At 41.1% G+C, this 22080-nt stretch overlaps 1 protein-coding gene across 3 annotated transcripts in view; it reads right to left on the reverse strand.

Moving 5' to 3' along the window:
* Positions 1-1053: 1053 nt before the first annotated feature.
* The window catches only part of LOC100334521 (uncharacterized), a 33693-nt gene continuing 12666 nt past the window's right edge, over positions 1054-22080 (reverse strand). For 2 of the 3 annotated variants that reach the window (XM_073907888.1, XM_021471848.3), the window contains 6 exons: positions 17481-17620; positions 14187-14466; positions 5781-5926; positions 3675-3754; positions 2309-2399; positions 2062-2206 (listed from right to left, as the gene is read on the reverse strand). In XM_073907888.1, coding sequence (XP_073763989.1) covers positions 2184-2206; positions 2309-2399; positions 3675-3754; positions 5781-5926; positions 14187-14466; positions 17481-17620 — 760 coding nt within the window. In that variant the 3' untranslated portion in view covers positions 2062-2183. Of the gene's footprint in view, positions 1396-2061; positions 2207-2308; positions 2400-3674; positions 3755-5780; positions 5927-14186; positions 14467-17480; positions 17621-22080 lie in introns of those variants that run through there. The other variant, XM_073907889.1, reaches the window with a different exon arrangement.

A 22080-nucleotide genomic window follows, 5' to 3' on the forward strand; every position in this document is an offset into this window, starting at 1 on the left:
AGAAACACAGCACACTGTTCAGATTGATGCAGACATGAGATCTCTATCTCACTCATGGTTTGTCCTCTCAAGTGGGGGAAAGACAATGCACAACGTTACCCACTGCTGTCAACCTGGGCCAAGTCATATCTCTCTTGTCCCAGAAACCTCAGTCCAAAATGAGAGGGTTTTTTTCTGTTGCAGGGGACATTGTAAATACCCAGAGATACCAGCTTTTACCAGATTATAATTATATAATTTTCTTTAAACCCATCTCTATCTAAGTGAGTGAGTGATTAAATGTTGAATGTGATGAGTTTTCAACAATACTAAATTGAAACTTAATTTTTTTACATGGTTTAATATTTTTTATTATTAAAATTGAAGTTCCTGTTTCAAAGCTTACAGATAGATGGCTAATTTGTATGTCATTGACACTTTTGGCACTTTTTTGGAGTATTTTCATAAGTTTTGTTTTTTCCTGTAAATGATTCAATAAATACCGTACCGTGACATTCATACCGAGGTATTACCGTACCGTGAAATTCTGATACCGTTACATCCCTAGTTATTTTTGTTAATATGGTTTAATTGTAATTTTGTTGGGCAGTCAGGGCATCTCTACTAAAAACAAATCAGCCAGATTTCAAAGACATTTTTAAATAATTGTCAAATAATTGCCAAAGGGCAAGCGGTGACGCAGTAGGTACTGCTGTTGCATCACTGCAAGAAGGTCGCTGGGTCGATCCTCGGCTCAGTTGGCGTTTCTGTGTGGAGTTTGCATGTTCTCCCTGCATTCGTGTGGGTTTCCTCCGGGTGCTCCGGTTTCCCCCACAGTCCAAAGACATGCAGTACAGGTGAATTGGTTAGGCTAAATTGTCCTTAGTGTATGAGTATGTGTGTGTGAATGTGTGTGTGGAGGTTTCCCAGAGATGGGTTGCGGCTGGAAGAGCATTCTCTGCGTAAAAAACGTGCTGGATAAGATGGCGGTTCATTCCGCTGTGGCGACCCCGGATTAATAAAGCGACTAAGCCGACAAGAAAATGAATGAATGCCAAAGTAAAAAAAGTTTATGAATGGTTGCTTTTATTAAAGTATATTACACACCCCTGGTAAATTAAAGACTGGTGGAATATTCAATCAATTCATTGTGTTTTTTAAAAAAAAGGGTCAAGAGAGGTTTTTCTGTATGGTTTAACATATTAGCAATTTATTGGATACAACTGAATATTTCAATGCACAGAATTCTGTTTTCCTCAATGCAATGTGAAAGTTACATTCAGGAGGTGCGCAACAATTTACATTTCCTCACTTCAACATATATAAACAGGTGGAGTTTAGTGAAAGTCGTCAATCCTTCTCCAGTCCTCCATTGGCTGCACCCCCAGACATACGTCCTCTCTTTCTGCAAATTCTCTGCACAACATTAAGAAGCACAAAACTTTCTCTGCACATATTTTGGAGTCTGATTCCAGCGACGCTCCAGGGACAGACGAGTCTTCGCTGAGGCCATCTTCCAGCCTAAACCACGGCGACTGAAGCTCTGCACAAGACTTTTGGCCAGCGGAGAAATTAAAATGGTCGTGCACAACTGAGTCTGGTTCTCTCAAGGTTTTTTTTCTTCACTCCCATCAGGTGAAGTTTTTTTTCCCTCTCCGCTGTCGCCACTGCCTCGCATGGTTCAGGATTGGTAGAGCTACACATCGATGAATTTGCTCTTCAGTGTTTGGACTCTCAGTAATGATTAAATCACACTGAACTGAGCTAAACTGAACTGAACTTAAACACTAAAACCTGAACTACACTGTTCCAGTTACTATGACCATTTATGTGAAGCTGGTTTGACACAATCTACATTGTAAAAGCGCTATACAAATAAAGCTGAATTGAATTGAATTGAACATATTCTGTGACAGGAAGTTTCTGCAGAGCTCAAGTTGGGTTACCTTTAAATGACCAACACAAATAATTGTTTAATGAAAAGAAAAAGAGACAATAATAATGAAAAAATATATATTCCTTTTTTCTAACAAGACTTAAAGCTACTTTTATTCTAACCAGTTTTTTTTTTTTTTTTTACTAGAGATGACGTCAGTTTCTCCTAAAAGATAACTCGACTATGTACAAGAGACATCAAATATACATTTAAATACATTACACACGTCTTTCATGGAGCATCGCTGTGGAGCATTTGTGGATCCAGGTTATGGTATTGTTAGACACTGACCTGTAAATAAAGCACAGTGAGACTCTCATGATCACATATTAACCCAACAATCCCTTTTCAAGAGCTGGTTTGTCTAAATAATAATAATTAACAATAATGCACCTTTCTGGTCTCGTTTCACCTCTGGCTGGGGAGGTTTAATCCAGGACAGTTTGAGTTTAGTGAATCCTCTTACTTCCAGACTAGACTGCAGCTAAAATTAATTACACATCAGTTTAGTGTACGCTTTAAATATGTCCTCTCAAAACATTGTTATAGAAATATTACTGAAATTAGGCCTGGGGTCTGTTCTTCGTAGCTCGCTTAAATGATCTAAGATGATTTGGCAGATCCTGGATCTGTTCATCTTGATAACTGATCTCTGGCTAATTTGGTTCTTCGAACAAGTTGGCGAATCAGATTAGAATGTCTGGATAAACTGATCTGAGATCGCTGTGTGTGTTGTGAAGGACAGATCTATCGATCCTCGAAATCATGATCAGCAATGCAACGATTGGCTGACGGCACAGCAGCGTAATGACATCATCTGATTAATATTCAATTATTCATGTGAGCGAAATTACATCAAATTGGCAGTAAACAGTGTGTTAAATATGACACGCAATAACCTTCCACATTTGTTGTGAGCTGCAGGCTTTACTCTCTCACGTGTCAAGAGTATTCATCATGTATTTCAATGCAAATCAATGTATTTAGTTCTACATTTAGAAACAGATTTTCTTTATCACAGTAGCCTATAGGCCTACTCAAGTTTTTTTATTTGGCGTAAGGAATAACTGTATAAATTAATTTTGCATCAAAAAAGCATTTTGATATCAGTTAAGGTGTCAATCACCGGCATATTAGTGATCAAAACACGTGCTTGACTGCGTACATTATCATTCCTTTTTTTTAGGCGAATATTGTGAATGAACGCATTTGCATCTAAAAAGATCAATAAATTTTCACTTTGAACCACCAGGTGGCAGTCTTTTACTTTTTTTTCGGAGAGCAGATAGCATAATATTTTATATATATATATATATATATATATATATATATATATATATATATATATATATATATATATATATATATATATACTATTTTCTCAATTGTATATAACTACTACTGTAAGAAATGATCAGCATTTGGCACATACTTTCAGTATTATCTTTGCTTGAACTGACCCAATCTAATCCTGTTTATATGAATTGAACCTGCTCCTACGCAGGTTTGATCTACCAGAACTGTTGCTATGACAACAACTCTCTGATCAGTTTTGAAGAACGAAACGATCCTGAATCGTGTCAAATTTTCAACATCCAAATCCAGCAAATTGAGTAATCCACGGTAGAAAAACAAACCCCAGACTTAGATTTTCATTATTATTATTATTTTAATTTTTTTTTTTTTTTGGGGTGAACTATCCCCTTAATATTTAACAGAGAGACCATGTTGATGAATGGTAAAGCATGCTCTTTCTTACCTGAGAGAGGAGTTTGTCGTTCTCTGGACCAGTCAGATCAGAACTGGAGACTAATTTTAACTTCACAGAGTTTTTCCTCACTGAAAAACAAATTAGCACAGTGAAAGTGGGAGAGATGAGTGAGACTCTGGACAAACGTCAAGATAAATATCAAACTTCCCATATGGATGTGCATGATATCCACATATATGTGAAACACTGAATTTTTTAGTGAGTACAGGTCATATGTTTTGGTCCATTTGAACAAAACAAATTTATTAAACAGATTTATTCATTTAAAATAACATTTTAGTCACTAAATATCTTGAGAAATAGAAGGACAAAACAGATTCATGCAAAAAAACAACTAAATTTCAACAACAAAAAAAGATTGCTCTTTCTAAAATTTGTATTTAAGATTTTCCCCTAGCATATAAACGTAGGCTACTCATTTCAGACCATCATTCATTCATTTTCTTTTCGGCTTAGTCCTTTTATTAATCTGGGGTCGCCACAGTGGAATGAACCGCCAACTTATCCAGCATATGTTTTTTATGCAGAGGATGCCCTTCCTGCCGCAACCCAGGACTGAGAAACATTTATACACACTCATTCACAATCATACCCTACGGACATTTTAGCCTACCCAATTCTCCTGTACCGCATGTCTTTGACTGTGGGGGAAACTGGAGCACACCTCCAGCGTGTCCTGGGTATTCCCTGAGGCCTCCTCTTAGTGAGACATGCCTGGAACACCTCCCTAGGAAGGTGTCCAGGAGGCATCCAAAACAGATGCTCGAACCACCACAGGTGACTTCTCTTAATGACGCAGTGGACCCCATACTCCCACAGAATGCCACGAGGACTCCCATGAACCCCCGAGCACCCAGGTGAGGGTATAGAGCTGGTCCAGTGTACCATGGCCTGGACAAAAACAGCATTGTTCCTTCTGGATCCTAGGTTCAACCATTGGAAGGATCCTAATCGCCAGTATCCTGGCATAGACTTTCCCAGAGAGGCTGGGGTGTGTGATTGTATCAACCCAGGCTCATCCTGGAAACGTAGCCCTGCGGACGTTTCTGGAGACAGCGAAATACATCCCTGGAGGTACGTATTTGTGTAGTTTTTGTTTTCGCGAATCTCTGAGAGGCTGCTGTGCGTGCTTTTTCGCATCTCGAACGGCTCTCGCGAGCGCACGCCGTTTGCGCCCGCACTGTTCTCGCGTAACAAGCCACCGGAGGCCGCTGTCGAGCGACCGTCTGTCCGACTGACTGAATGAATGACTGAACGATTGACTGAGCAGCCAGCCAATCAACCGACCCGGCCACCCTCCTCCTTCCCTAAACCCAAGCGACGATTTACAAAAGCCGTCCAGAAAAAAGAAAAGCCCTTGTCCGATTTTGACTGCGTTTTCCGATTTCACCGCATTCTCACCCCTTTACGAATTCGTTCACTTTATTTTTTGGATTCTGTTTTTTGTCTTACCTGATTTCTGGAACCGCTCTTCCCAGGACTCGAACCCGGTCGTCGAACGTGACCGGCTTCTCTTTCTCCGGGCCTCCGCTCTGCCAATGTAACACGACAAGCTAACCGGACAAACTGGTTGTGGCGGGAAAGCCCTCCAAACAGAAGAGGTGAGCCGTCAGCCCAGCTGGCGAGCACGAAGAGTAGTGGTGTCACACCACCCCATAGCGTTCGCTTGAAAAAACCAAAATGCAGCTATACATACCTCCAGCCACATAAATCTGGTGGTCTCCAGAAACGTCCGTGGGGCTACGTTTTCAGAATGAGCTTGGGTTGGATTGTATAGTTTGAGCACACCATCCAGTCCCCCTTCCACTGGGAACTACTGCCCTAGTTGCCCTGTCCAGAGGTACTGTCCCCGACCTCCATGTGGAATTCTAGAGGCTGCTTTGGCTTCAGTACTGACTAATTTAATGTATATGCACAAATATAATATTGTAAAGCATCCTATTGAAAACTACAGATTATACATAGCTAATAAATTAGCATTTTCGTTGAGAAATGTAATGTAAGACATATCATAACAACAACATCACATATTTTCCAGTTTTGTGCAGCCCTAATTGTATCCTATAATGAATAACTGATGAGTAATTGAGTTACCCCACAACTGCTGATAGACTTCAACTTCACACAGCGCAAGAAGCCTGTCAACTCCAGGTAGAACCACGCTCACGTAACGTCCCTCCATACCAGCACAGGAGAATCTGTAAGAAGCTCCTAATGGCATACTAGAAATCACAGCGCATCTAGAGAGAATACAAAATATGAGAAAAAGTACAGTTCAGTAATATTACATTTACAGCTTGGACAAAATCTGGGAACTTCTTTGAAGAAATTTCAAGCAAACTATAAACATTCATTCATTCATGTTCTTTTCGGCTCAGTCCCTTTATCAATCAGAGGTCACCAGAGCAGAATGAACCGCCAACTTATTCAGCACATGTTTTATGCAGTGGATGCCCTTCTGGCTGCAACCCATCACTGGGAAACATCCATACACACTCATTCACACACATACACTACACTGAAAAAAAGTGTTGCATGCAGAACTGTTGCAAACAATTTATTTGTGTTGAATTTAAACAAACACATTAAGTTTAATAATGTTTAATAATGTCAAAAATTGTTTACAACCACTTAACGTAAAAAAAAAAAATTTGAGTAAATCCAAGGAATCATCTTTGAATATTTTTTTTTTTTCTGTGTAGGAACAATTTAGCCTTGCTAGTTTACCTGTACGGCATGTCTTTGGACTGTGGGGGAAATCGGAGCACTCGGTGGAAACCCATGCGAACACAAGGAGAACATGCAAACTCCACACAGAAACACCAACTGACCCAGCCAAGGCTCAAACCAGCCACCTTCTTGCTATGAGGTAAACGTGCTACTCACTGCTACACCATGCAGCCCTAAGTATTATCCTAATAATTTATTATCATAATGTTCCTCAACAGCTTCTTCCCTCAATATTTTGGAGCATTTGGGAAATAACCAAAAGGATCAGGCTTTATGTCTTTTTTATGTTTTTTTTTTCTAGAAAACACAATACCAGTGTTTAAAATTAGGATCTCTATGTTTTGATGATGTTATTTTAATTTTTTTATTTTAATATCTTACATAAAGAGAAGTGATTTCTACATTAACTCTGACTTGTATTTCAAACACGTATTCTGATTTCTGGTTCTTGCAACACATTTAAAAATAAACATTTTTTAGCAGTAAAGCATTTACCACTTTGTATGGTTGCCATTCCTTTTCACAACACTTCAAAGACGTTTACGAATTGAAGACACCAAGTGACAGCCACGTGAACACATAGGGCTGAACCTGTGCAGTGCACATGCCCTTTTTAGTCTTGGATAGAAAGCGCCCTTCCAAAATGATCCCCCCGCGACACCCCCCCTCCCCCTACCGCCCTGCAGTAGGCGCGTGACAACACCGCTCTTGAGTACCCCCTCCACCCCCCCCCCCCCCCTGCTTTACAGTATGCACGCGACCACACCGCTGATCAGAACGCGTGCGACAACAAAAAAAAAACAAAAACAAAAAAAAAAAAAAAAAAATTTATCCTGCACATGCCCTTTGGACAGTCTCTGCACGGGCCGGCCAAGTAATGAAGGGTTTTAGGTGTAATTTTGTCCCATTCTTCCTGCAAACAAGTCTTTAAGGGCACCTAGGTTACCCCTGTTTTCAGATTTAATATAAGTGTTTTGCGTCTCCAGAATGTGTCTGTAAAGTTTCAGTTCAAAACACCCATCAGATTTTTTATTATACCTTTTACAAGATCCTTTTTTAAACATTTTTCCACCAGGGTGCCGTTTAGTCGTACTGCGCCTTTAAGGATAGTCTGCTCCGCCTACCGTTTCTACGTGCCTTTCTGCGTGCCTTCATCTCCTCCCTCGGCTGCGTCAGACAACAGACAGACATACTTAGGAAGAAGATGTCACGTAGTGTTTGTGAGTAATACTACAGTAAGAACTTTACCAATGACTATTTGTTGTGGAGATGCATCGATGAGTCACACACAATGTCAATGTACAAAGTTCATGGGCGCGCGTGCACACACAGATAAACACACATACAGACCGACACACACACACACACACTGACAGACAGCGCACGTTTAGCTTTGCACTCTTTTTGCACGCATATGTGACAGGATACAGGTAAATCTCCGCTGCTGTATGGATATCCGTGATGTTAATGTACAAAATAAACCTGATTTAACGTCCACAAACCGGGATTGAAGCATCTTCCTTTAGAATTGTTCTGACACGCAGCTGTGCTGATGAAGTAAAGCTGAAATAAATTGCTGTAATTAATTACACACGTGCTCTGTTTTAAAACATGTTAAACTTGTGAAACTCACTCGTGATCACATTTGATGATGATTGATGATCCTAGCGAACTATACAGATCTTTTATTCCCGTTTGCTTTGCGCTCGCCTTCTCTTGTTGACATGATTATACACGTGACTACCGGCACATGCAACGCAAAGCTGTCAATCAATTCGGTGGGCGGGGAGGAGCACACTCCTACCTAAAGTTGCAGTCGGTCTGAAAACCGCTCCAATTGGTCCACCGTTTTTATGTTGTTAAAATGAAAAAAAAAATAGGACTCAGTGTGTTTACATCAGCCAAATATGACGGCCTATATACTATACACACACACATGTCTGTCCAAACAGCTTGAAAAGTAGATTTTTCACCATAGGTGCCCTTTAGGGTGGGCAACAGTGCAGGGTCTTTGTTGTTGCATTGTACCACACATTCTGTTGGAGACTGGTTGGCTCTGCAGGTAGTCCAGTTCCTGTATCCTCTTCCTTAGCAGCAGGACTGTGTAATGTGTGCAGAATGCGCTTTTGCATTGTTTTGTTGAAATATGCATGAGCGTCCCTGGAAAAGAATGCAGCATATTGTGCTCCAAAATCTCTTTGTACTTTTCAGCAGTAACGGAGCATCACAGAACTGCAAGTTACTGTTGCCAAGTGCACTGACACAACCACATACCAAGACAGACCCTGGCTTTTGGACTTGTTGCTGTATGATCCCTTTCTTCTTTGGTCCGGAGCATCCATTTCTCCCAAAAATATACCTGGAATCATCGGACCCTGTGTTTCCACTGCATTGAAAGTGACTTAATATGCGCCATTTAACAAGATGTCAAAAGTCCATCCCAGATGCCTCAAGACCCAGAAAAGTTGACGGCCCTTCTGGACACTGTTAACATGGGGTTTCCTTTTGGCACAATACAGTTTTCACTGGCATTTGTAGACTACATATTGTAACTGTAACTACGTATTGAGGTTCTTGATGTAACGGAGGCCAGCTAGTAAGTGCTGTGCTGTAAACCTCACTCCTCTGACCTCTAAATGTGCTCTAGTGACAGACGCTAGAGGCTATGGTCTTTAGCCTCCTTGGTAGAGCAACCCAATTCCATGCGGAAGGTCGCCGGTTTGATACCAGCTTGGAGCGGGTTGGGTGGCGTAGGACCGGCGGGGTTACATTGACAAAGCTTTGCCGCAGTAGTCCTGAGCCCATGTGGTGATCTGGCTTATAGATGAATGAGGATTCTTGATGCAGTGATCACGGTTGTTCAGCTTAGGCTTGCACCCTTGTCCTTTACACATTGAAATTCCTCCAGATTCCTTCAATCTTTTAATGATGTTCTGCACTGTTGAAGGTGAAATATCCAAATGTCTTCCTCTCTTTCTCTGAGGAAAATGTTTTTAAACATTTCAATAATTTTCTCTCGTATTTGGTGGCAAACTGGCGATCCTCGGTCCATCTTTGCTCCTAAAGGACTGGACCTTTATTGGATGCTGCTTTTGTACCAAATCATAATTACAATCCCCTGTTGACATCACCTGTTTCACATCACGTCATTATTTCACCAGTTTACCTGATTACTAGCTCTTAAGCTGCGGTCACACTAGAGTTTGAGCGTGCGAAATTCTGTTGTACGGCACTGCGAAAAGGGGCGGGATTAAACGATGATTAGACATTTTAAAAAAAGCGAGCGATTGGTCTACAGTACAGAGAGGTCATATTTTGATCTTCGATTGGTCTCACGCAATCATGTGATGTGATTTCACCAGTCAGAGTTCATCAAGCTTGAACTTTCTAACGCAGCGATCTGCAAAACTTAACGCTTGACCTTGCGTTTCCGGTGTGACGCATTCGCGTGGTATGAATGGATGTCGATGGAGAGAAAAGTCCAGTGTGACCGCAGCTTAAATCATAGGTCTCAAACTCAATTCCTGAAGGGCCACAGCTCTGCACAGATTGGCTCCAAACCTGATCAAACACAGTTGATCTAGTAGTGTCTAGTAGTCTTGAACACCTTGATTAGTTGGATCAGCTGTGTTTGATTAGGGTTGGAGCAAAACTGTGCAGAGCTGCGGCCCTCCAGGAATTAAGCTTGGGACATATGATCTAAACTGAGTAAAGTTGACCAGACAGAAAACATCAACGATTTTGTGCTTATTTGGTCTGGAATGAAATACAGTGGGCGAAGCAGTGGTAGTGCTGTCGCCTCACAGCAAGAAGGTCGCTGGGTCGCTGGTTCGATCCTCGGCTCAGTTGGTGTTTCTGTGTGGAGTTTGCATGGTCTCCCTGCATTCGCGTGGGTTTCCTCCGGGTGCTCCGGTTTTCCCCACAGTTCAAAGACATGCGGTACAGGTGAATTGGGCAGGCTAAATTTTCGGTAGTGTGTGTGAATGAGTGTTTTTGGATGTTTCCCAGAGATGGGTTGCAGCTGGAAGGGCATCCGCTGCGTAAAAACGTGCTGGATAAGTGGGCGGTTCATTCTGCTGTGGCGACCCCAGATTAATAAAGGGACTAAGCCGACAAGAAAATGAAATGGAACATGCAAACTCCACACAGAAACGCCAACTGACCCAGCCGAGGCTCGAACCAGCGACCTTCTTGCTGTGAGGCAACAGCACTACTTACTGTGCCACCACGTCACCCATTTCAGATTATTATTTGTACGTTATTTTGTTAGATTAGCTCTAGATTTGGCCTCATCTCAATATCAATTTTGTCCGCTTATCTGAGGCTAGGTCGCGGGGGCAGCAGGAGAGAACTCCAGACATCCCTCCTACCAGACACTTCCTCCAGCTCCTCTGGGAGATTCCCAAAGTGTTCCCTGGCCAGCCGAGAGGCATAGTCCCTTCAGCGTGTCCACATGTTTTACGCAGCGGATGCCCTTCTAGCTGCAACCCAACACTGGGAAACATCCATACACACTCATACACCACGTACAATTTAGCCTACCCAATTCACCTGTACCGCATGTGTTTGTACTGTGAAGGAAACCGGAGCACCCTGAGGAAACCCACACAAACGCAGGGAGAAGATGCAAACTCTACACAGAAACGCCATCTGACCCAGCCAAGGCTCGCCCCATTGGGTGAACTAATACATGTTATTTTAAATAAACCTTAAAGGTGACCTATTACGCCCAATTTAACAAGATCTTAAATGCGTCTCTGATGTCTAAAGTGTGTAGTCAAGTTTCAGCTCAAAAAAGCTCACAAATAATGGTTTCTGAATCTCTGAAACCGACCCCATTACGCCTGTTTCACATCGCAAGCGTCAGCGGCGCGTGAGCAGCGCGTGTGTTTTTGGCGTCCATGTTAACAGATTAGAGCTTTCATACCTTCATACCGCACGCAGCAGCAGCGCGTCAGAGCGAGGCGTGAGCGTCGCCGAAGCAGCAGTGCAGCGATAGTTTCGGCGCTGGGTCTATTTTTGACGCGCTGCTCACGCTCAATTAAAGTGACAGTGCACTGATAATGACCAAAACACATTGAATGACTGTAAAAAGTAGCAATTTTACCCAATAAATGGGTTAATAATGTCAAATGGTTCATATATAGTCAATCAAATGAACTTAAACGATTAAAAACGGCACAAACATTTATTTAGGCCCGAACTACAAAACCAAATGTAAAACAATTTTAGTGTCAGTTTTGCTTAAGTTGCACACTAGTGTTGTAGGAGAGGGTAAATAGAATATTTACGGGATTTGTAGTCCATAGCGAAGTGTATTGTGGGTAGTGCAGTTCGACACGCATGCTGGATTATGTGAGCTCGCTGTGTTCTGTGCAGCTGAGCAGAGGAAGAAAGTTTTAATCGGCTTTGTTTTATGTTCACTCCAGTTATTCCTACCGGGAGCTGTTTGCACTGTGAATCTGACAACACGAAAATAAGTAAAAGAAGGGCATGCATTGGTTACTTTTGTCCGTCTCATCCTCTGCACGAGCATGAATTAACGAGCTGTTATTCTGCCGCTGGACATCACTGAAGCGGAGAAAGTAACACTAGTTTGATCATGTATAAATATCATTATAACTATATTGTATAAATATTATTATAACTAGGTCTACAGCAACCTGATAATCAAAAAACAAATGACATGATATCACAGGCGATTGTCTTCTGACTGCCTTCTTTCATCTGAGAAATATCGCTAAATTACGAAATATGCTATCCATCTCAGATGCAGAAAAGCTAGTCCATGCTTTTATGACCTCTAGGCTGGATTACTGTAATGCTCTATTTGCTGGCTGCCCAGCATCCTCTATTAACAAACTTCAACTAGTACAAAATGCAGGTGCCAGAGTTCTGACCAGGTCTAGAAAATATGATCATATCACCCCAATTTTATCCTCCTTACACTGGCTGCCTGTTCAGTTTCGTATTGAATTTAAAATATTACTTCTCACCTATAAAGCTCTAAATAATCTAGCTCCTGTTTATCTAACCAACCTTCTGTCTCGCTACGAACCAACTCGTTCCTTAAGATCTCAAAATTCAGGGCTTCTGGTAGTACCTAGAATAGCAAAATCAAGTAAAGGAGGTCGAGCCTTCTCTTTCATGGCTCCTACACTCTGGAATAGCCTTCCTGGTAATGTCCGAGGCTCAGACACACTCTCCCAGTTCAAAACTAGATTAAAGACCTATCTGTTTAGTAAAGCATACACTCAATGCATCACCTAGCGGGTTCCACACAGGCTTCTGCATCTTGCTTATATACACTATGAACAGCAGCTACGCTAATTATTCTCTTTATTCTCTATTTTCACCTGGGGATACTCATCCCGAGGTCCTCAGATTAGGCGGAGTCACTGATTGGATCCAAGACCAGCGACGAGATGATCCCAAGGATTCCATATCCGGGACCAGGCCATATCCTGAGCTGCTGCTGCGCTGATGGTCGTGGGGAGTGGAGAACATGTGTCTGATTCCAGCGACGCTCCAGGGACAGACGAGTCTTCATTGAGGCCATCTTCCAGCATAAACCACGGCGAATGAAGTTCTGCACAAGACTTTTGGCCAGCGGAGAAATTAAAATGGTCGTGCCCAACTGAGTCTGGTTCCCTCAAGGTTTTTTTTCTTCACTCCCATCAGGTGAAGTTTTTTTTTCCCTCTCCGCTGTCGCCACTGCCTCGCATGGTTCAGGATTGGTAGAGCTACGCATCGATTAATTTGCTCTTCGGTGTTTGAACTCTCAGTAATGATTAAATCACACTGAACTGAGCTAAACTGAACTGAACTGAACTTAAACACTAAAACCTGAACCACACTGTTCCAGTTACTATGACCATTTATGTGAAGCTGCTTTGACACAATCTACATTGTAAAAGCGCTATACAAATAAAGCTGAATTGAATTGAATTGAATTGACTGTAGACACTTCTCATATAAGTTAGCTTGAGAAGCATACAGCACTATTTGATCTATATAATTTGTAAAATAAACATTTGCAGGTTAAAGAAACAGCATAGGAGGGGCCTTGGTGCAGATGAAAAGTTTAAAAAGTGTATTTGTATATAGAGAGACATGGGTAACTAGATAGAATAGACAGATAGGTTGATCTCTGCAGCAGCTGCCGAAGAGCTGCGCGCTGCAGACGCAGCTGGTGTAAAAGGCAAACGCCTGCGTGCTGCTACTGCTCGACATACGCGCTGCGCACGCTCTGCTCACGCACTGCTGACGCTTGCGGTGTGAAACAGGCGTAAGGCTGTCGCTTTAAATTTAAATGAGATTGTGCTCTTTTTAAAAGAGGGCGGAGCTACATACAGCTGTGCATCAGCATAGCGGCAGATATAAAACAGCAGTGTGTGTGTGTTGTCAGTGCTGGTCAGGTGTGCATGTGTGCTTTGTGCTCCTGTCAGTCTATGGAGACTCCTGTTCATTTGTGCTTCATCTAAAACTCCACATCTATAATCCTCTTAGTCTATGCTGACATTATGTCCAGCAGCTCAAACACTCTAATGGCTAATGGACAGACGGCTGCTTCTCACTCAGGGCTGCTGTTTATGCTAATGAGATGGAGAGATGGCCACTAGTGGGCGGGACTTTCCCCCTCTGATGATGCGTAAAAAGGGAGAATGTCAATCAAAGTGTTTTTTTGTCTTTATCAAGCCTGATAACAAATAAAAAGAATCAGTGTTTACCATTAGAGGCTGGCTATCTTTAAAGTAGATATTTTCTCACATGGGATTGTTGTAGGTGTTGTTTTCTGTTGAGTTTCCGATGTGAATCTCGGCTCCGTTGATTCTCTCGGCGCAGCAGTCGGCTCTGTTTGTGATGGTAACAAAATCCACGTAGTAAGTGTCCAGCAGATCCAGAATCCACCACGGGTTCGTGTTTGTCTTTGTATGGGTGCAAAATGAATTCTGGCCTGGTGCGAATTTTATTCCATCATTCCCGCTTTGGGCGTGCCAGTATTCATATATAGATGACTGAACAGCATATCCATTTAACTGAACGTTACCTAGAAGATGAAGAAGCTGCACGTCAAAACACATCAGAAGCACGTCTGAAAATAATTTTACGCTTTTACAGTCCCTCTATTAGTGTTTGTTTCTTTTTTAGGCCTATATAGGCCCTATGTTTTACTGTGCATCTTAGCAGCATCAGCCAATGAAATTAGTCCTCAATCGGCTGAGTTGGAGTATTTGCATAAAGCCATCTGATTGATTGACGCTTCCATTGGCGCTTAAAATGTTGAGAATTTCCCCCCCCAATTTTTTTTTCAAAGTGAATGGGAAGTGTTTTTGCTGATGTAAGGCTACATTTACACTAATCCAGATAAATCAGTACCAAAGGGTGCTTTCACATCTTTAGTTTGGTTCATATGGTCCGGACCAATCACAACAAATGATATATTGTAACATTTTCTTGGGTCCTCTGATGGCTTTGGTCCGAACCAATTGTAAAAAAGTTTAGCTCCTACCCTGATCAAACCCACCTGAACCAATTAATTAGGACCTGAAATCCACTTGATAATTACAGACAGGTGTGTTTGATAAGGGTTGCAACTGAAATCTGCAGGAAGGTAGATCTCCAGGAACAGGATTGACCACCCCTGCTCTAGAGTGTGTAGTCAAGTTTCAGCTCAAAATTGCTCACAAATAATGACTTATGACTCTCTGAAACCGACCCCTTTAGGCTTTGATCCTAGTTGTGGCGTATTGGTGACTGTCGCTTTAAATTCAAGTGAGATTGTGCTCTTTTCAGAAAAGGGCGGAGCTACATACAGTTGAAAAAAACCAAAATGCAGTCATGTGACAAAACCCACATCCCTCATTGACCAGATGTTATTGAACGTATTTCCTTATATGCTTTTCGATTGGTCAGAATTCATGTGTGGGAAAATGCCAATGAAACTCCAACAAGTAAACAAATGTCACTTTGAATATTGAGGGATGACTGCGTTGTCTGATTGTATCTCTGCTCATCATACTATATAGTTTATATACATCAGAATAGTCAAACTATACATTTCGAGAATGTCGTATAGTGTTAATGTATGTGAACATGTATGAATATGTGTCCGTATGTTAATGTATAATTAGCCAATTAAGTATATTTCCATACATGTTGAATTTGCACGTTATCTATTGGTTGCATTTATTTTGTTCATTACGTGCAACATCACCTTTTAAGGGTTAATTTAAGTTTATGTATTTCTTTTCGTAGTTCTGACGGCATTATTGGGACATAAAGGAGTGCAAGGATGTTCAAGACACTACAGACTCGCGTCCGAATAAATGTCAGTTAAAATCAAGAATGACTTGAGCCTTTGTTTAATCTTGAGAGGAGTAACAAATATTTTTCCTCCACATCCCATAATGCACAGCGCATCGGCCTACGGCAGCTGGATTAGTCCAAAAAGGTGCAGTACCTTTTGGGGTTGGGTCTGTTTTAATTCTGATCATATTCTGACCACAAACGAACCGCTCCAGGGTTACTTTAAAAGCGTACCGAGACCACTTCTTCAAGGAGCTCACGGTGCTCTATTTTTGGTCCGCTTTTGGTGCGCACTTGAGTGCAATTGCTACATTCCCATCTGCCCAATCGAACCGCACCAAGAAAGAAAACAAACTCCAGTGCAATTCAACCGAACTAAATAAGGCAGCCATGAAAGCACCCTAAAAGTGCTTCATGTCCACACTACTGTTTCAATCCTTTTCACTAAAGCGGCCACTAACAATTTAGTTAATGTACTGCATATGTGCACAGATGTATTGCTTTCACCTGCTCATATTCACCTGCTGTTTATTTACTTTCTGTCTCTATTAAATGTGGCAGTAAAATGTCAAGAAAGCAACAGCTCGCAGTAAACTTTCCCTGTGCTGTGAAGAGAGGTAATATGGAGCATCACTAGTAGCAAAGAATTCTGGCCCAGATTTGGCATTAAGCTGGGACAGCAGGCATTCATCCGGCACTGGCATACAGCATGTGGGCCAAACATGGCCCGGTTTTGGCAGAGGTGGCACCGTCTATAATGCGGCACACAAGATTTGGGCCAGATGTGAAACATAGTATTTGGCCCAGATTTAAAAAATTGATTGTGGGCCACGTGAGTTTGGCCAGTCTTGACCCACATTTAAAACACATTAAAATAATTTTTGATTAAATAAATCAATTCTAACAATCAGGTCACTGAGAAAAAACAAGGCCCATAGTGTGCCTAAAGCGCAACGCTTCATGGGTTTATCAATTTCATTGCAATCGTGACACATCGACCTATCTGGCCCAGTTCAGGCCCAGTTATGAGTTATTAACTTGGCTGAGACTTGGCCCAGATATGGTCTGTGTTTGGCCCTTGTCTGGAAGCCAGATTTGGTCCAGTCATGTACCGTAATTCACTGCGGCATGTGGGCCAAGCAAAACCTGATTGTGTGGGCCAGAGCTGGGCCAGAGAAAATTTGCTATGTGGGATCTTCAAACTGATGTTCATCTGTAATGAAGCTGTCAACACCCTAAACATCTGCTTTACAATGTCGTCCATCACACGACTGCTGAACATGACTAAAATGTCTCGACAGCGGACATTTTCTAAAGCCTCAGTTTTTGCAGATACACACTGCCACATGAAAACAGCATTTTCACATTTATCCTATCACAGTGTTTTTAAAAATAAGCATTTTTGTTTGCTAAAAATGCTGTCTAAAGCTGCGGTCACACTGGGCTTTTGCTCCCATAGACTTCCATTTATACGCACGCAAATGCATCAGACCAGGAAACGCATATATATATATATATATATATATATATATATATATATATATATATATATATATATATATATATATATATATATATATATATATACACACACACACACACACACACAGTTAAATCCTGTGAGGCAATTATCCGCATTTAGATATTTTTCCCAAATCGCCAAGCCCTACTTGAGAACCACTAAATATGATTAATTATTTTATTAATGTGATGTGGGGTGCAGTAGTGTGCAGTGTCTATAAGTGTCAGAAGCACCTGTGGAATAGACCATCAGTTCACACACAGTCAGATTCTTGAAGTCTCCAGGAACAAACACAATCACATAACGGCCTTGCAGTCCACCACATGAATACGAGACAGACTGACCTGCTGAAAGACCAGAAATCTCCGCACATCTAGAGAGAATAAATAAAACAGTTGTAGGTTAACATGAACTTCTGCAATATCACACCAAGAGCACTATTTAAACAATTTAAGTGCATCATTTGTCGTTACTAAGCAGATGCACTAATTGTTGCTTGTTGGCCTAAATAACAAACTCCAGCTGGTTCAAAAATGCAGCCGCTAGAGTGCTTTCTAGAACAGAAATATGATCATATTACTCCAGTTCAATCATCACTTGATTGGCTCCCTATTAAATATCCTATACATTTTACAATTTTATTGACTACCTACAAAGCCCTGAATGGCTAATTTCACTATTAGTTGAGGGAGCTCCTGGAGTATTATAGCCCCTCGATCAGTAAAACCCGCATCTCAGTTGGAGGCACTGGCTTGATGAGGACAGCAATCTAGTGCAAGACAGGGGCAGACATGACCACTGTGCAATAAACGCCAGTGAACTAGGGGGCCATTTTTGCAACCCGAGGCCCGTTTACACTAGTGCGTTTGAGTTTTAAAACGGCGTTTTAGATCAAAAACGATCCGCGTCCACACTAGTGTTTCACCTAGCGTTTCTGAACATATCTCCGTCCGCACTACGCCACCAAAAACGTATATCACGTGACCATTCGTGCACTCTGGGCATGTGCGTTCGAGTATAAACAGGAAGCATGCGTCTCGCTCGGCATTTGGTTATTGTTAGTCAACAAACGCCGGTTGAACAATGAACGCGATGGCAAAGAAAGCAAGAGAGGTATTTTTGTGGACAGACGACGAGGTTGAGTTGTTACTAAACGTGACAAATGAATAACTGCACAATGGCGACTAAAACAGACACTGTCTGATGCTGTCTTCCGGTAGCGTTAAAGCCATGTGTTATAGTCATGTGATAGGGGCTTGACGAATAAGAGGAGGATACGCAATGACACAAAAGCCCCAATCAGGTAGTGAATCTCAGCAGCCCCGCCGCCATTTTCAGATGTCTCCATTTTCCCTCATCCACACTGAGACGGAGCAGCAGCGCTTCAGAATGAAAACGGCCTCTGCAGCATTTCCAAGACGCTTCATTTTTGGCGCTCGAAAACTCCGGCGTAGTTTGGACGGATGGTGTAACCATAGCAAAACTTACGCGTTTTCAAACTAAAATGCACTAGTGTAAAGGGGGCCTCAATCACATGGCCAGCTCCTCAGAATGATTGGTCATCTTGCATTTCCCTCTATGTGTCATACCAACAAGGTATTGTCGGCCTGTAGATTTTCTTGTCATCTGGGGCTTCAGAAAGGAGGCTAAGTGAAAACTCTGAGTATTTTAAGAGAAACTCTGGGTTTTCTGTTTCAAAATTGCAGGTTTGTCAAACTGGAGAAAGCAGGGTAAGTCAAGCCTGTTTCTGAAAGAGAGGTAACTTTAACTCAGAGTCAGTTACTGTTTTCACTTACTCTGTGAACCTAACCTGGTCAGGAACAGGTTTATTCTCTAAACTCAGAGCTTCTCTTGGTCTCCTCACCTTTTTTAAAGACGAAGCGGTATTTCTAGCCTTAGCCTTACCTTTCCACCCACCTATTTTAATGATAATTTTGAAGATGGGGGCGTTTGAAGCCATAAGACGTGGAGACGCGCATGATGATTCTATCAATCGTTTTTATGCGGGTCACCGCGTCTCATGGCTTCAAACGCCCCCACGCATTTATTGTGTGTCAGCATTGTCCTTCTGAGGCGCAAGTACATTTATTAAATAAAGAAATAATTGACGCAGCTTCTTTTACCGCAGTAAATTCTGTTTTTACTGCTGATATTTGGCGCCAGTTAATCAGAAAGTGACAAATTTTTTTCTCTTTGACTCGCTGCTTTATTCCCACATCTTTTATGCGTTATTCGAGTTTTGCACATAAATTTTATTAATATATTTGGATGGAAACATAGATATTGCCTACATTTCAGTCACACAAAGAACAAAGTCACGTACGAGAATGGCTTGTTCTTTTTTAAGAAATAATTAGCTTAAATTCACTGAACTTCGACTTGTACTGTTACTAGATTAATGGGATTATTATTCTTTCTAAACACTATTGTTTATTTCTGCTTACCTTCTAAATGATATGTCAACCTCTATCACTTGATCAATAACAGAGGCAAACACACAAGTGCACTGTTAAATCTATTAAAACTGATAAACGTGTATAAAAGTTTCGAAAAAAGTATAAACGTCACTCATTACATAACCTATTTTATTATACTTGAATATTGAAATACTTTAAATGTAAAATTACGCATTAACTTGTGCAGCTGTTTTCCCAGGCTAACTGTCTCTGTTTCACTGATGGCTGCTTCTTTTTAAATATATACGCTCATATTCGCTATAACATTGCAAGAGCAGATCAAGTTCAGCTGGAGAAAGAAATGCTGATGTCTTTTTTTAAGATGTAGCCATGGTCACTCGTAATATCTGCGCTCCATTGATAATGCCTTTTTATAGTCACAGGGCCTGTTTAAGAAAGGAGGTTAAGTGAAAACTCAGAGTATTTTAACCCTGAAATGAGAGAAACTCTGAGTTTTCCGTTTTAAAATGGCAGGTGTGTCAGACTGGAGAAAGCAGGGTAAGTCAAGCCTGTTTCTGAAAGAGAGGTAACTTTAACTAAGAGTCAGTTACTGTTTTCACTTACTCTGTGAACCTAACCTGGTCAGGAACAGGTTTATTCTCTAAACTCAGAGTTTCTCTTGGTCTCCTCACCTTTTTTAAAGACGAAGCGGTATTTCTAGCCTTAGCCTTACCTTTCCACCCACCTATTTTAATGATAATTTTGAAGATGGGGGCGTTTGAAGCCATAAGACGTGGAGACGCGCATGATGATTCTATCAATCATTTTTATGCGGGTCTCCACGTCTCATGGCTTCAAACGCCCCCACGCATTTATTGTGTGTCAGCATTGTCCTTCTGAGGCGCAAGTACATTTATTAAGTAAAGAAATAATTGACGCAGTTTCTTCTACCGCAGTAAATTCTGTTTTTACTGTTGATATTTGGCGCCAGTTAATCAGAAAGTGACAAATTTTTTTCTCTTTGCCTCGCTGCTTTATTCCAACATCTTTTATGCGTTATTCGAGTTTTGCACATAAATTTTATTAATATATTTTGATGGAAACATAGATATTGCCTACATTTCAGTCACACACAGAACAAAGTCACGTACGAGGATGGCTTGTGCTTTTTTAAGAAATAATTAGCTTAAATTCACTGAACTTCGACTTGTACTGTTACTAGATTAATGGGGATTATTATTCTTTCTAAACACTATTGTTTATTTCTGCTTACCTTCTAAATGTTATGTCAACCTCTATCACTTGATCAATAACAGAGGCAGACACACAAGTGCACTGTTAAATCTATTAAAACTGATAAACGTGTATAAACGTTTAGAAAAAAAGTATAAATGTCACTCATTACAGTACTTATTTTATTATACTTAAATATTGAAATACTTTAAATGTAAAATTACGCATTAACTTGAGCAGCTGTTTTCCCAGGCTAACTGTCTCTGTTTCACTGATGGCTGCTTCTTTTTAAATATATACGCTCATATTCGCTATAACATTGCAAGAGCAGATCAAGTTCAGCTGGAGAAAGAAATGCTGATCTCTATTTTTAAGATGTAGCCATGGTCACTCGTAATATCTGCGCTCCATTGATAATGCCTTTTTATAGTCACAGGGCCTGTTTCAGAAAGGAGGTTAAGTGAAAACTCAGAGTATTTTAACCCTGAAATGAGAGAAACTCTGAGTTTTCCGTTTTAAAATGGCAGGTTTGTCAGACTGGAGAAAGCAGGGTAAGTCAAGCCTGTTTCTGAAAGAGAGGTAACTTTAACTAAGAGTCAGTTACTGTTTTCACTTACTCTGTGAACCTAACCTGGTCAGGAGCAGGTTTATTCTCTAAACTCAGAGCTTCTCTTGGTCTCCTCACCTTTTTTAAAGACGAAGCGGTATTTCTAGCCTTAGCCTTACCTTTCCACCCACCTATTTTAATGATAATTTTGAAGATGGGGGCGTTTGAAGCCATAAGACGTGGAGACGCGCATGATGATTCTATCAATCATTTTTATGCGGGTCTCCACGTCTCATGGCTTCAAACGCCCCCACGCATTTATTGTGTGTCAGCATTGTCCTTCTGAGGCGCAAGTACATTTATTAAGTAAAGAAATAATTGACGCAGCTTCTTCTACCGCAGTAAATTCTGTTTTTACTGTTGATATTTGGCGCCAGTTAATCAGAAAGTGACGAATTTTTTTCTCTTTGCCCCGCTGCTTTATTCCCACATCTTTTATGCGTTATTCGAGTTTTGCACATAAATTTTATTAATATATTTTGATGGAAACATAGATATTGCCAACATTTCAGTCACACACAGAACAAAGTCACGTACGAGGATGGCTTGTCCTTTTTTAAGAAATAATTAGCTTAAATTCACTGACCTTCGACTTGT

Source organism: Danio rerio, chromosome 7, assembly GCF_049306965.1.
Source record: "Danio rerio strain Tuebingen ecotype United States chromosome 7, GRCz12tu, whole genome shotgun sequence".
In the NCBI taxonomy this organism is placed as follows: Eukaryota; Metazoa; Chordata; class Actinopteri; order Cypriniformes; family Danionidae; genus Danio; species Danio rerio.